The sequence below is a fragment of the Natrix helvetica genome, assembly GCF_964273705.1.
Source record: "Natrix helvetica genome assembly, chromosome: 5".
NCBI classification, from domain to species: domain Eukaryota; kingdom Metazoa; phylum Chordata; class Lepidosauria; order Squamata; family Natricidae; genus Natrix; species Natrix helvetica.
Window position 1 is genome coordinate 8,014,975 of NC_138551.1, and position 16,366 is coordinate 8,031,340.

A 16,366-nucleotide genomic window follows, 5' to 3' on the forward strand; every position below is an offset into this window, starting at 1 on the left:
GAAAATATCTACAAACCCCTCGTATCCTGGACATAAATTGTTCTAACTCCTACCTTCAAAACGACGCCATAGGGCACTGCAGACCAAGGCAACTAGACACAAGAAGAGTTTTTTCCAGAATGCCATCCCTCTGCTAAACAAATAATTCCCTCAACACTGCCAAACCATTCACTAAGGCTGCATTACTATAACTCTTAGTCTTCTCATTGTTTCTGTCACGCATCTCCTCTCACGTAGGACTGCAGGACTGTAACTTTGTTGCTTGTATCCTTACGATTTATATTGATATTGATTGTTTCCTGATTGCTTATTTGTACCCTATGACTACCCTTAAGTGTTGTACCTTATGATTCTTGACGAATGTATCTTGTCTTTTTATGTACACTGAGAGAATCTGCACCAAAGACAAATTCCTTGTGTGCCCAATCACACTTGGCCAATAAAGAATTCTATTCTATTCTATTCTATTCTATTCTATTCTATTCTATTCTATTCTATTCCATTCTATCCTATTCTATCCTATTCTATCCTATCTTATCCTATCCTATCCTATCCTATCATATTCTTTCCATATTGTATTGTATTGTATTGCATTGTATTCTATTTTATTGTATTCTATTCTATTCTAATTCTATCCTATCCTATTATATCCTATCCTATTCTTTCTGAATTGTATTCTATACTAATTCTATTCTATCCTTTCCGTATTCTATCCTATCCTATCCTATCTTATCCTATCCTATCCTCTCCTTATTGTATTGTATTGCATCCTATTCCATTCTATTCTATTCCATTCCATTCTATTCTATTCTATTCTAATTCTATCCTATCCTATTCTATCCTATCCTATTCTTTCTGTATTGTATTCTATACTAATTCTATTCTATCCTTTCCATATCCTATCCTATCCTATCCTCTCCTTTTGTATTCTCTTCTCTTCTCTTCTAACTACACAGCTCACATTCATAACTTATTTGGATATAAAGTCATTAATGCACCATCCGCCTCAAAACTGAACAAAGAGTTTAAACTCTCCAAATTCGCTGGAGGCAGAGAGGAAATGTCTCCATGCCACTTGCCCCTAAATTACAGCAAGTCAAAGGCAAATATAAATATGGTTGCACAAAGAGGCCTTTATTGAAAATAGCTTTATTCTGGATGACAAGGCGACCCTCCCTCCCTCCCTGCCACCACGGGAAATATCCTAGATCCAGATCTAAATATTTTGACAAATGCACGAGGCCCGTTTGGATAATCTGGTGTTTTTTTTTTTAAACAAAACAAAGACGTTTATTTCCCCCCCCCCCCCCCCCCGGATTCAATGGGGTGGGCGAGGAAATTATTTCTTGGCAACCTTGAAAGCTGCTTGAAATCAAAAGTCCCTCTGCCCCCTCCTTCCATTATCAATGAATGCAACAGCGCAGGGATAGAGTTGAAAAGAACAACACAATTTATTTCTCCAGCAAGGAATTTGTCTTGGCAGCAGCCTGTCCTAGCTCAGTGGTTGTTAGCCAGCATCGGAAAAAAGGCAGGATAGATGGCCTTTCCTATCCCCACCAAGCTTTCTCTGCCGTCTGCAACCCTTTTCCAACAATTTTTTTAAAAAAATGCAAAGGCAATTGTACAGCTTAACAGAGTTGTAAGGGACCTTGTAGGTCATCTAGTCCAACCCCCTGCCCAAGCAGGAGACACTACACCATTTCTGACAGATGGCAGTCCAGTCTCTTCTTGAAAGCCTCCAGTGATGAAGCTTCTGAAGGCAACTTCAGTTCCATTGGTTGATTGTCCTCACTGTCAGAAAATTCCTCCTTATTTCCAGGTTGAATCTTTCTCCTTGGTCAGTTTCCATCCATTATTCCTTGTCTGGCCTTCAGGTGCCTTGGAAAATAGCTTGACCACCTCCTCTCTGTGGCAACCCCTCAAATTTTGGAACACTGCTCTCAAGTCTAGCCTGGTCCTTCTCTTCACTAGACTAGCCATGCCCAGTTCCTGCAACTATTCATCATATATTTTAGTCTCCAGTCCCCTCATCATCCTGGTTACTCTTCTATGCACTTTTTCTAGAGTCTCAACATCTTTTTTTCATAGTGTGGTGACCAAAACTGGATGCAGTACTCTAGGTGTGGTCTTACTAGGGCTTTATAGAGTGGTATTAGTACCTCTCTTGATTGTGATTGTATCTGTCTGTTAATGCAACTTAGGGATTGCATTGGCTTTTTTGGCTGCCGCTGCACACAGCTGGCTCATATTTAGCTGATTGTCCAACATTTTATAAAAGACTTCACAGATAGTCCTCGGCTTACTATGACAATCACTCCCTTTTTATGACACCCCCCCCCCATAATCTCTTAATTTGGGGCTTGAGCCCAAAATGTACACTGCAAAGCAAGATAGTTCTTATGTGAGTTTCGATCCATTTTATGAGCTTTCTTGCCAGGTTTGTTAAGTGAATCACCGCAGTTGTGAAATTAATAATACGTTTGTGAACTGAAATCTGGCTTCCCCATTGAATTTGCCTGTCAGGAGGACTGCAAACGGTCATAAATACGAGTCAGTTGCCAAGTGGGCGAATTTTGATCACGTGACCATGGGGATGCTATAACGGTCGTAAGTGTGAAAAAATGGAAATAAGTCCCTTTTTTCAGGGCGTTGTAACTTTGAATGGCCACTAAGTGAATGGCTGTAAATTGAGGACGTGTGCAAGCTTTGGGAATTGTGTACAGAGAGTCCCCAACTTATGACCGCAATTGAGCCCAAAGTTTATGTTGTTCAGTGAAACATTTGTTAAATGGATTTTGCCCCATTTTATGACTTCTCTTACCACGGCTGTTAAGTGAATCATTGCAGTTGTTAAGTCAACAACCTGGTTGTTAAGTGAATCTGGCCTCCCCATTGTCAGGAGGTCCCAAAAGGGGATCACAAGTCCCCGGGATACTGCAAACCGTCATAAATACGAGTCAGTTGCCAAGCATCCAAATTTTGATCACGTGACCATGGGGATGCTACAATGGTCATAAGTGTGAAAAATGGCCATAAGTCACTTTTTTCAGTGCCGTTGTAATTTTGGACACAAAACAGTTCACTAAATCAGGGGTGTCCAAACTTGGCAACTTTAAGACTTGTGGACTTCAACTCCCAGAATTCCCCAGCCAGCTGGCTGGAGAATTCTGGGAGTTGAAGTCCACAAGTCTTAAAGTTGCCAAGTTTGGACACCCCTGCACTAAATGAACTGTTGTAAGTCAAGGACAAGCTTTGGGTAGTATGTCCATTATTGTGGAAAAGTGGAAGTGCCATTAGCTTTGTAAAGTTATTTCTTCCTAGGAATTTGGGATTCTCCCCCCCCCTCCAATTCTCCTCCTCCTCATATGTGAATGCTCCAATGGCAGAAGTTTTTAAAGAAGATTTTGGATATCCATTTGTCTGAAGTAGTATAGGGTTTCCTGTCTAAGCAGGGGGTTGGACTAGAAGACCTCCAAGGTCCCTTCCAACTCTGTTATTCTATATTCATTATAGGTAATTTTTGACATCCTTGTCTCACAATAGCACACTTGCTAAAGCAATTTAAAGCTAAAACTATTTATTTCCTTGCTAAAACGCAAAATAAAACCTAGGAAAAAAAAATCAGGTGCCACAAGCAGGATTCAAACGTCGCTTTAAATGGCCCCGGGTTCAAATTCCCAACCCATTCTTTGGTCTTTAAGGGAAACATTTACCTCCGGAGGAAAATCTGGTTACAGAATTAAGGATCTGTTTTGAGTTCATAGAAAAGAAAATGACTCACTACCAGAAGCTGCATGGGAAGCCACGAAACATATCTTTAGCTACTTTGAGCACGGGTGCAAAGAAAAAAAAAGCCTACAGCACCCGGTATTCCCAGGCGGTCTCCCATCCAAGTACTAACCAGGCCTGACCCTGCTTAGCTTCCGAGATCAGACGGGATCGGGCGCGTTCAGGGTAGTATGGCCGTAGACGCTTCAGCGGCTCTTGGCTGCGGCTTTTAAGCTGCCTCTCGGCTCCAACCTACGCAACAGCTTCGAGCAGAACTACCACTGGGACCATCATCCCCTGCCAACGAGCCCACAACTGTATCCCTTCTTTTACTGCTGCTGCTGCTGCTGCTGTTTTTCTTCCCCTTCCTTGTTACATGCTGCCCTTCAGGCCAAGCTGTCCCCTAAGCTTCCTTGGCTGGGAGAAAAGCAGCCGTGCATTCCCTGCACTGGATTGCAAGTTGCAAGCAAAGTCGAGCCTTGGTTCCCGGGTGCGGGTCTCGGAGCAGGAGGGAAAGGGAGGGGGAGGGGTCTTGTAGGCCAGGACAGATGGGTACAAAAATGGGAGGGGGTGAAAGAGAAAGGGTGCAAAAAATAAATAAAAAGCCTACAGCACCCGGTATTCCCAGGCGGTCTCCCATCCAAGTACTAACCAGGCCTGACCCTGCTTAGCTTCCGAGATCAGACGGGATCGGGCGCGTTCAGGGTAGTATGGCCGTAGACGCTTCAACGGCTCTTGGCTGCGGCTTTTAAGCTGGCGCTGGGTATCCACGTGCACTCAGCTAGTAGCTCATCTCCAAGGGGGACTCCAATCCAGACCATCATCCCCTGCCATCAAAAGAACCCACCTCTCCTTTCCTTGCTGCTGCCCCTGCCCACGTTTTCTGCCCTTTACTCAGTTACTACAGCATGCCACGCTACCCTAACAGAGCCAGAGGCAGCTGAGCCTTCCCTGTATGGGTTGCACTTTGCAGCAAAAGTTTAGGACAGGCTGGACAAGGGAGGGGGGGGAAGGGAAGAGTAGGGTAAAGTGCCAAAAAGCCTACAGCACCCGGTATTCCCAGGCGGTCTCCCATCCAAGTACTAACCAGGCCTGACCCTGCTTAGCTTCCGAGATCAGACGGGATCGGGCGCGTTCAGGGTAGTATGGCCGTAGACGGTTCAAGAGCTCTTGGCTGCGGCTTTTAAGCTGCCTCTCGGCTCCAACCTACGCAACAGCTTTGAGCAGAACTACTATTGGGACCATCATCCCCTGCCAACAAGCCCATAACTGTATCCCTTCTTTTACTGCTGCTGCTGCTGTTTTTCTTCCCCTTCCTTGTTACATGCTGCCCTTCAGGCCAAGCGGTCCCCTAAGCTTCCTTGGCTGGGAGAAAAGCAGCCCTGCATTCCCTGCACTGGGTTGCAAGTTGCAAGCAAAGTCGAGCCTTGGTTCCCCGGGTGAGGGTCTCGGAGCAGGAGGGAAAGAGAGAGGGAGGGGTCTTGTAGGCCAGGGGAGATGGGGGTGCCAAAAAGGGAAGTAGGGGGGGAAAGAAGGGGTGCCAAAAGCCTACAGCACCCGGTATTCCCAGGCGGTCTCCCATCCAAGTACTAACCAGGCCTGACCCTGCTTAGCTTCCGAGATCAGACGGGATCGGGCGCGTTCAGGGTAGTATGGCCGTAGACGCTTCAATGGCTCTTGGCTGCGGCTTTTAAGCTGCCTCTCAACTTAAACTGACATTCCCAAGAAGATGATCAATTGGCAGCTGCTGGATCTACAGCTTTTAACACAGGGATCCACCCGCAAATGCTCCATAAAAAATCTCTCCTGACTCGCCTTTCATCTCCCCCTTCTACATTTTGCAGCAAAAGGAGCTTTTCTCTTTTCCCCTGAATTGACACCTTTGGCTCAAAGTTGCCCCCAAACAGATGGAGGGAAATGAAGGGACAGGGAGAAAATACGGACAGGTCCTCGACCTACGACCACAATGGAACCCAACCTTTCTCTTCCCGATTGAGACAGTTGTTTAAAGGAGCTGTGCCCCGTTTTATGACTTTCCTTGCCTCCGTTGTTAAGCGAATCACTGCAGGTGTTAAGGTACTAACACGGTCCTTAAGTGAATCTGGATTCCCGGTTGACTTTCCTTGTTGGAACGTTGTAAAAGGGGATCAGGTGACCTCAGAACACTGTAACCGTCATAAATATGAGTCAGTTGCCAAGTATCTGAATTTTGATCATGTGACCATGGGGAAGTTGCAATGGTCGTAAGTGTGAGAAACGATCACAAGTCACTTTTTCCGGAGCTGTTCTAATTTCAAACAGTCACTAAAGGGATGATTGAAAATCAACCAATGGCTGGTTGTTAAGTGAATCACTTCAGTTGTTCATTTAATAACAGGGTCGTTAAGTGAATCTGGCTTCCCCATTGACTTTGCTTGTCAGGAGGTCGCAAAAAGGGGATTCACCTGACCCCAGGATGCTGCAACTGTCATAAATAGGACTCAGTGGACAAGTGTCTGAATTTTGATCGTGTGACTGCAGGGATGCTGTAGTGGTTGGGAATGAGAAAAAGTCATTTTTTTCAGGTAACTTTGAACGGTCACTAAATGAACTGCTGTAAGTCGAGGACTACCCGCACTTCTCCTTCACCTTGCTTTCTCTCTCCCATTCACTACTATATTTATTTCATTTCTATTTTATACTATGATTTAATATCTATGGAGATTCTCAGTCATGCAGCTCATGGTTCTTGTGGCCCACCATCGGCCAGTGGATCTGGCAGCAGATTCGGGCAGTGAGGAGGTTGGGGAGGAACCTGGGCCAGTCCTGGAGTCTGGGGAAGGCTCTGACGAGGGCTCTGTGTCGGAGGCAGAGAGGGGGCCAGGGCCGTCTGACAGTTATCAGCTGCCTTCGGAGTCAGACATCAGTGAGGCAGAAGAACAGCTGGCGCCTGTTCCCAGTGTGCCCATGTGCAGAGTTGCCAGAGGAAGGGAAGGAAAACAAGGGTCGACTTGGGAGTAAGGTGGACGATGAATGGCCCCTCCCAGAGGAAATAAAAGAGGAGCGAAAGGGGAGTGGAGTTTGCAGGAGTTCACTTCATTGTTCGTCACTCTCCGAGGCTCCTTGCCAAGTTCTGCAGATGTCGGCCTGTCAGCTCTCCAAGCCAGAGAAGGTCTGTGACTGTAAATCCTCCCTCGAAAGACTTGGCTGGATGTGAATGAGCAGAATTCACAGTCAATTAATAAAAGGGGTTTTTGTCGGGACCAGGAGTTTGTTTTATGCTCTTGTGAAGTCTAGGTCAGAACAACGGTTGTCCCAAAGGGGCTTTTTTCAAGAGGCAACTGGATTTCCTTGATTTTTCCTTGAAGGCGTTTTGCTTCTCCTCCAAGAAGCTTCTTCGGCCCTGACTGGACGCTCTGACTGATTGGAATATAAACCCTCCCATTCCCCACCATCCAGTCAGAATGGAGGAAGCCTCTTGAATGAGAAGCGAAACGTCTTCAAAGAAAAACCAAGAGAGTCCAGATGACTCTTGAAAAAAAAAAAAAAGCACCTTTGGGACCTGGATGACTGAGAAGCTTCATAAACACTGGGATGAATTTATTTATTTTGGAAAATTTAGGGTGGTTCCAAGGAGCCTAATCCATGATCGTAAATGCCTCGATTCCCACAAACTGATTGGAGCCCCTGCTTAAGGCCAAGCTGGCTTGAAGTGAGCTTGGGCACCCACTTCATTGCTTCCTCCCAGCTTTTGAAGGGGGGTGTAGGGCCACAATGGTGAACCTATGCCCTCTCTGCGGGCACACCAGCTGTCTCCCCACCCCGGCTCCACCGCGCATGTGCCCACGCCTACCACCAATCAGCTGGTCTTTGGGTCTCTGCCACCCATGCGTAGGGAGAGAGGGGCACATGTAGGGGATGCGGGCATGCATGCATGGGGGAGGTGGCACACGCATTGCATTTGGGAGGCTCAAGCACCGCCCACGTGTAACCCATTTTGGCTTCCAGGTTGGTGCAGGAGGCCTTCCAGGCCCAAAACGAGGATTGTGAATGCATGGGCGGGGGGTTGCGTGCACATGCCTGGGGGTGGGACGCCCATGGGGTGTTACGTGCAAATGCGTGAGGGCCCGTGGGAGGGGTGAAGCGTGCATTGCATTTCTTTCCAGAAACTTAAAAAAAAAAATTTATTCTCTTACATTCACATAATGGGTATTCTCCTTTACCTTTATCATTCTTCTACATTTATTATTTCATTTAACAGGTTATAATATACAGTTTGGGTGGCCTTGTTTACCATCCCTTCCTCCTGTTGTAACACCACCTTATTTCCCCTTTCTTTTCTCCCTCCTTCCCTTCTCTACTTTCTTCCTTCCTCCTCTCTTTCCCCATCCTTCTTCCCTTTCTCCTACTCCTACTCTTCCTCTCCCTACCCTCTCTCCTTCTCTTCCTCTCCCTTCCAATCCTCCTCTCCTTACCTCTTTCTTTTTCCTCCCGTCTTCCTTTCATTCTCTCCTTCTCTCTCCCTTTCTTTTCTATTATTGTAGGTGTCTCTTTCAGGTCTCAGTTTATGTTTCCTGGAGACGGTATTTCCGCAAACCCAAATATAATTTGATACCATTTCTTATTCTGTTACCTTCGCTAATCTATCCTAACTATATTCACCCCCCCAGCCCGCTTTATGTCTCGCTCTTGTGTGTGTATGTATGTATATGTGTGTGTGTATATATATATTTGTGTTACAACCCCTGGTATGCCTAAATATGGGAGGAAGGTCACTACTCCCTCTTTCTGTCCAGACCATGCAGGCAGAAAACCATATTTTTATTTTTAATGTTGCCTTTTTTATATTTGTGTTGTATTTGTACTGATAAATAAATAAAGGGAGACTAGTATAGATCTATTTCGAGCTAGCCATGGCTAGCTGATGAGAGCTAATTAGCTCGAAATAGATCTATACTAGTCTCCCTTTATTTATTTATCAGTACAAATACAACACACACACACACACACACACACAAATATATATACACACATACATATACGTATATGTTTAATATTTTCTGTTCTGTCACACACACACACATACACACGCTTTCAGCACGTGACGACAAAAATTTAGCCACCCCTGGTGTAGGGTGTGCCTTTGATTGATATAAAACCCTCAAGAAGTCAGGTGGCGCGGGAGAACGTGCCTGGATCAGCACCAGAAGGGAAAAAAATGTGCGAGATTCTGGGAGAAAGCAGAAGTGGGATCCCTCCAGGCGTATGCACCACCTTGGATCTGCCTTCGCTGCCTAAGGCGATCCAGAAGATCAAGCAAAGGCGGCATTTCCCTAGCTGGGACATGCAAGGTTGAGCCTTCCCCGCAACTGCACCGAAGCGCCAATTTCAATCCGGTTTGGTGGGTCTCCCAAACGCCAGTCAACCCGGAGTGAGTGAGAGGCCTGCTTCTGAACGGAGGCAGGGTGCCCTTCCCTCAGTAGCACCTCTGGTCGGTTCCTGGGAATCTCGGCGTCTGCCAGAAAACAGGATTTGGGAAATTTACATCCACGTACTTGCGTCCTAAACGAGGAGCGCTTGGGAGAGCTAGATATGGTTTCCCTCACCAGCAGGCTGGGAAGGCTGGATTTGCAATATGGTTCCCACCAAATTAAATCCAATCGGAACACAAAATATAAGCTGGGTGGACACGACCTTGTAGACAACCCACACTCCGTCAAGGACCTTGGAGTACTCATATCTAATGATCTAAGCCCCAGAGCTCCCTGTCACAGCATTGCCAAAAAGCCATTGAGAGTTATTGACCTAATCCTGCGAAGCTTCTTCTCTGCTAATATTGAACCGCTAACCCGAGCATACAAAACCTTTGCTAGACCAATTCTCGAATACAGCTCATCCGTCTGGAACCCGCACTTCATATCGGACGTTAGCACAATCGGGCGAGTCCAAAGGTATTTCACGAGAAGAGTCCTCCACTCCTCTGCTCACAACAGAGTCCCTTATGGCCCTAGACTTGAAAATTTGGGCTTAGACAACTTAGAACTATGCCGACTTAAGCGTAGTACATAAAATTATCTACTACAATGTCCTACCTATCAATGACTGCTTCAGCTTCACCCCAACAACACATGAGCACACAATAGATACCAAACTTAAGGTAAAACGCTCCAAACTCGACTGCAGAAAATATGACTTCTGCAACAGAGTGGCCAACGCCTGGAATGCTCTACGTGACTCTGTGGTTTCTTCCACAAAACGTTTACCTTAGACTGTCTACTGTTGACCTCCCCCCATTCCTAAGAGGTGTGTAAGTGGCGTGCATAAGCGCACCAATGTGCCTACCGTCCCTGTTATAATGTTCCCTTGCATTCGTATCCATTTCATGTATTCATAATCATGTTCATACTTAGATAGGTTATCCAATGCATGCTTGATGAAATGAAATAAAATAAATGAAATAAATGAAATGAAATAAATGAAATAAATAAAATAAATAAAATAAATAAAATAAAATAAATAAAATAAATAAAATAAATAAAATAAATAAAATAAATAAAATAAATAAAATAAATAAAATAAATAAATAAATAAAATAAATAAAATAAATGAAATAAATAAAATAAATAAAATAAATAAAATAAATAAAATAAATAAAATAAAATAAATAAATAAAATAAATAATAAAATAAATAAAATAAATAAAATAAATAAAATAAATAAAATAAATAAAATAAATAAAATAAATAAAATAAATAAATTAAATTAAATAAATTAAATAAATTAAATAAAATAAATAAAATAAATAAAATAAAATAAATAAATAAATAAATAAAATAATAAATAAAATAATAAATAAATAAAATAATAAATAATAAAATAAAATAAATACATAAAATAAAATTACGCAATGATAAAAGTGTAGGAATTATACTGCCTTAGTGTTTCTCTATCGGGTGGACTTCAACTCCCAGAATGCATCCAGAGTTCTACCAACTTTGGCCACTTCAGGCTTTTTTTTCTTTTTTAAAAAACTTTTGTAGAAAAAAATAGAAAGGACAATGTGCCAGACCTTGGGTTGAATACATTCTGTTGTGTGAACAATAAAGAGAAACAACCCTCTTCCCACAGCAACATTCACTGTCATGCAAACACAATTTCTTCAGATTCTGATTTTAAGCCACCTTACACCTTTATGTGCTTTAGGAGGCTATAGAAATTTCTTAAATAAGTTTAAGGAGCCAGTTTGGTCTAGTGGTTAAGGCACCAGGCTAAACAGCAAGAGACAAGAGTTCTAGTCCTGCCTTTGGCATGAAAGCCGGCTGGATGACTTTGAGCCAATCACCAGGAGACGGTGAGTTCTAGTCCCGCCTTTGGAGCATCATGTGATCAAAACTCAGATGACTGGCAACTGCATCCTATTTATGTCGGCCGCAGTGCCCCCAGGTCACCTGATCCTCCATTGCCACCTGCTGACAAGCCAAGTCAAGGGGGAAGCCAGATTCACTTAACAACCGGGTTACTCACTTATCAACTGCAGTGATTCACTTAGCGACGGAGGCAATAAAGTTTGTAAAATGGGGCAAAACTGACTTAACAAATGTCACAGCAACATAAATTATGTAGCATCTCCTGCTCAAGCAGGGGGTTGGACTAGAAAACCTCCAAGGTCCCCTCCAACTCTGATATCCTATGAAACGCATTTGGGGAAAGCATCAGAAATTCACGTCCCTATCCATGGGGTGGGTTCAGCCTTAACACATTCCTCGGCCAAATTCATTAAGAAGCCCCTTTTGGGACAGAGCAGGCAGGAAAGGAGAGGTTTTGGGGCAGAGACGAGGACGAGCCACATGGAAAGTTCTGGAAGGAAGTCTTACCGCCAATGGGAGCAGCGAAGCAGCAGCCGACACCCACCGCACAAGCGGCGGCCAACATTTCAATATTGCGGGATTCGTTCTGCAAGAGAAAGAGAGAAGAAATGGCAATTGGCAGGAATGTCTAAGGAGATGCTCAGCCATCCAGAGTCATGGGTGTCCCAAAGGTGTTTATTTTTTCAAGAGGCAACTGGGCTTCCTTGTTTTTTCTTCGAAGACGTTTCACCTCTCATCCAAGAGGCTTCTTCAGCTCTGGCTGAAGATGGTGTTGCATCCCCACCATCCCGTCAGAGCGGAAGAAGCTTCTTGGACAAGAGGCGAAATGTCTTCAAAGAATAACAAGGAAGTCCAGTTGCTCCTTTGGGACAGTTGGCAGGAAGGCCCCTGAAACTTAGCCTAACTGTACTGTCACGCTAATCGGCATACATCAAAATGACATTTCGTGGTCTTGTACCTCCTTAGCAGAGAGAGCTCTGGTGTGAGTGTTGGACATTTTCCTTCTAAAACATTCAAATAAAGTTTAACTTTGCAGAAAGGCGGATGATGTGTATCTTTGGAGAAGGAGTTGAAAGGAAAGGATTGGTAGAACCCAGAGGTGGGTTGTTGCCGGTTTGCCCCGGATGGGCATTGGCTGGAGGCTCCGCCCACCCACCCGGATATTTCTGCGCATGCAAAGAAGCGTCGTGCGAGCGTGCGAGCGCACACACACACGAGCAAACGGGTAGTAAAATAAATTGCAACCCACCACTGGTAGAACCTTTAGAAGTTGGAGAGCATGGAGACCTGTACATACAATGGGCCCGTTTCATAGAGTGGTGAAGGCACCTGGCTAGAAACCAGGAGAACTGTGAGTTCTAGTTGCGCCTTAAGCATGAAAGCCAGCTGGGTGACTTTGAGCCAATCTCCAGGAGACCATGAGTTCTAGTCCCGCCTTAGGCATGAAAACAGCTGGATGACTTTGGGCCAATCACCAGGAGAATGAGAATTCTAGTCCCGCCTTAGGCATGAAAACAGCTGGATGACTTTGGGCCAATCACCAGGAGACTGAGAATTCTACTCCTGCCTTAGGCATGAAAACAGCTGGATGACTTTGTACCAATCACCAGGAGACTGAGAATTCTAGTCCCGCATTAGGCATGAAAACCAGCTGGGTGACTTTGGGACAATCACCGGGAGACGGTGAATTCTAGTCCCACCCTATGCATGAAAGACAGAGTGAGTCCATTTTATGTTTTTTATGGTTTAATGACCAAGATTCGATTGATTGAGTTAACATAAAAATACTGTGCTGGTTTAGCAGTGGGCTAGAAACCAGGAGCGTGTGAGTTCTAGTCCCGCCTTAGGTACGAAAGCTGGTTATATGACTTTGGCCAACTGCTCTCTCTCTCTCTCTCTCTGTGAGCTCATTTCACCTCATAGTGTTCTTGTTGTGGAAGAAAACAGAAGGCAGAAGGAGTATTAGATATGTTCAGCACTTTAATTATTTATAATAATGACCAGGCCGAATATAAATAAATAAAATAAAAAAGTAACAGTGGAGGATTGCACTAAGGGAAACAATCAGCTACCCACAGCAAAAGCACTTAGACTTAACTGCCTTACAGCACTTTCTGGGAAGTTTACAATCTCAGCCTATTGGCCCCAACAATGTGAGTCCTCATTTTACCGACCTCGGAAAGATGGAAGGCTGAGTCAACCTTGAGCCGGTCAGGATCGAACTCCCAAATATGGGCAGAGTTAACCTGCAATACTGCATTCTAGCCACTGTGGCACCAGGGCTCTGTTAAACCTAATGCACAATTCAATTGAGGGAAGCTCATCCTGAGCCAGACCCCATTCTGTTCTCCAAAAGCTTAGCAAGCCATTTTGCTGGAGATCCTCGGGAAGAGGATTTATTGAGTTTTAAACTATAAATGGAGGTAGTGACCGATTTTATTTTCCTGGGCTCCAAGATCACCGCAGATAGGGACTGCAGCCAAGAAATTAAAATACGCTTGCTCCCGGGGAGGAAAGCTATGGCAAATCTAGACAGCATATAAACAGAGACATCACCCTGCCATCTAAAGCACGTATAGTCAACACTATGGTTTTCCCAGTTGCAATGTATGACTGTGAAGGTTGGACCATAAGAAAGACTGAGCACCAAAGAATGGAGGCCTTTGAACTCTGGTGTTGGAGAAAACTCCTGCAAGTCCCTTGGACTACAAGGCGATCCAACCTTCAGTCCTAGAGGAGATCAGCCCTGGCTGCTCTTTAGAAGGCCAGATCCTGAAGAGGAAACTCAAATGCTTTGGCCAACTAATGAGAAGGAAGGACTCCCTGGAGAAGAGCCTCAAGCTGGGAAAGACTGAGGGCAAAAGAAGGGGGTGAGGTGGCTGGATGGAGTCACCGAAGCAGTAGGCAAGAGCTTAAATCAGTGGTTCTCAACCTGTGGGTCGGGACCCCTTTGGGGGTCGAACGACCGTTTCACAGGGGTCGCCTAAGACCATCGGGTAACACATATGTTTTCGATGGTCTTAGGAACCGAGAAACCAATTTGATGGTTGGGGGTCACCACAACATGAGGAATTGTATTAAAGGATATTGGGAAGGTTGAGAACCACTGGCTTAAATGGAGGATGGTAGAAGACAGGAAGGAGGATGGTAGAAGACAGGAAGGAGGATGGTAGAAGACAGGAAGGAGGATGGTAGAGGACAGGAAGGAATGGAGGAACGTTGTCCATGGGGCTGCGATGGGTCAGACACGACTTTGCAACTAACAACAACAACACTACAAAGATGACTGCAGTGAAAAAGAAAGCATCTGTAAGGGAGATGGGCAGTTTTTCAATTTCACAAATAAACAAACCGATAAATAAAATGTCACGGAAATGTTTTCTCGTGGCGCTCCCCTCTTCCGCTAATGTCACGGAGGCTGATATGCAGAGAGCAAACAAACCATCCACCATTAGGAATCCTCCGTTGGCTCTTACCGCCCAGCTTGGCTGGCCTTTCTCAGCTTTCAACATATATTTTTATCCCTAGCTTCGGAAAACAAGACCTTCTAAATAGCTTGGACTACAATCCCCATTGTTCTCAGACAGCCTGCCCTTGGAACACAATGTAACGCTAGCTGACGGGCAAGAGAGTTCGAGAATGAAGTCATGAATCTAATCATAATACGGTAACAGGAATAAGAGGACAAGGCCACAACAGTACTTTTCCTAAGAGTTCAGGAGTGCCCGTAGCAGAGGTGGCATCCAGCAGGTTCTGACCAATTCTGGAGAACCGGTAGCGGAAATTTTGAGTCGTTCAGAGAACCGGCAAATACCACCTCTGACTGGCCATGCCCCATCTATTGTCTGCCTCCCGAGTCCCAGCTGATTGGGAGGGAATGGAGATTTTACAGTATCCTTCCTCCAGGAGTGGGGAAGGAATAGAAATTTTACAGTATCCTTCCCCTGGAGTGGGGAGGGAATGGGGATTTTGCAGTATCCTTCCCCTGGAGTGGGGAGGGAATGGGGATTTTGCAGTATCCTTCCCCTGGAGTGGGGAGGGAATGGAGATTTTACAGTATCCTTCCCCTGGAGAAGGGAGGGAATGGGGATTTTGCAGTATCCTTCCCCTGGAGTGGGGAGGGAATTGAGATTTTGCAGTATCCTTCCCCTGGAGTGGGGAGGGAATGGAGATTTTACAGTATCCTTCCCCCTGGAGTGGGGAGGGAATGGAGATTTTGCAGTATCCTTCCCCTGGAGAGGGGAGGGAATGGAGATTTTGCAGTATCCTTCCCCTGGAGTGGGGAGGGAATGGGGATTTTGCAGTATCCTTCTCCTGGAGTAGGGAGGGAATGGAGATTTTGCAGTATCCTTCCCCCTGGAGTGGGGAGGGAATGGAGATTTTGCAGTATCCTCCCCTGGAGTGGGGAGGGAATGGAGATTTTGCAGTATCCTTCCCCTGGAGTGGAGAGGGAATGGGGATTTTGCAGTATCCTTCCCCTGGAGTGGAGAGGGAATGGGGATTTTGCAGTATCCTTCCCCTGGAGTGGAGAGGGAATGGGGATTTTGCAGTATCCTTCCCCTGGAGTGGAGAGGGAATGGGGATTTTGCAATATCCTTCCCCTGGAGTGGGGAGGGAATGGGGATTTTGCAGTATCCTTCCCCTGGAGTGGGGAGGGAATGGGGATTTTGCAGTATCCTTCCCCTGGAGTGGGGAGGGAATGGGGATTTTGCAGTATCCTTCCCCTGGAGTGAGGAGGGAATGGGGATTTTGCAGTATCCTTCCCCTGGAGTGAGGAGGGAATGGGGATTTTGCAGTATCCTTCCCCTGGAGTGGGGAGGGAATGGGGATTTTGCAGTATCCTTCCCCTGGAGTGGGGAGGGAATGGGGATTTTGCAGTATCCTTCCCCTGGAGTGGGGAGGGAATGGGGATTTTGCAGTATCCTTCCCCTGGAGTGGGGAGGGAATGGAGATTTTGCAGTATCCTTCCCCTGGAGTGGGGAGGGAATGGGGATTTTGCAGTATCCTTCCCCTGGAGTGGGGAGGGAATGGGGATTTTGCAGTATCCTTCCCCTGGAGTGGGGAGGGAATGGGGATTTTGCAGTATCCTTCCCCTGGAGTGAGGAGGGAATGGGGATTTTGCAGTATCCTTCCCCTGGAGTGGGGAGGGAATGGGGATTTTGCAGTATCCTTCCCCTGGAGTGGGGAGGGAATGGAGATTTTACAGTATCCTTCCCCTGGAGTGAGGAGGGAATGGGGATTTTGCAGTATCC

The 16,366-nt window shown here is 45.5% G+C and overlaps 1 protein-coding gene and 1 long non-coding RNA gene across 3 annotated transcripts in view; both read right to left on the reverse strand.

Annotated features, from left to right (window-relative positions):
* LOC309392436 overlaps positions 1-16,366 on the reverse strand; it is a 198,426-nt gene that overhangs the window by 62,835 nt on the left and 119,225 nt on the right. The window lies entirely within an intron of this gene.
* The window catches only part of CLCN2 (chloride voltage-gated channel 2), a 144,199-nt gene that overhangs the window by 56,370 nt on the left and 71,463 nt on the right, over positions 1-16,366 (reverse strand). For both annotated transcript variants that reach the window (XM_081953625.1, XM_081953624.1), the window contains exon 7: positions 11,622-11,700. In XM_081953625.1, coding sequence (XP_081809751.1) covers positions 11,622-11,700 — 79 coding nt within the window. The remainder of the gene's footprint in view (positions 1-11,621; positions 11,701-16,366) is intronic.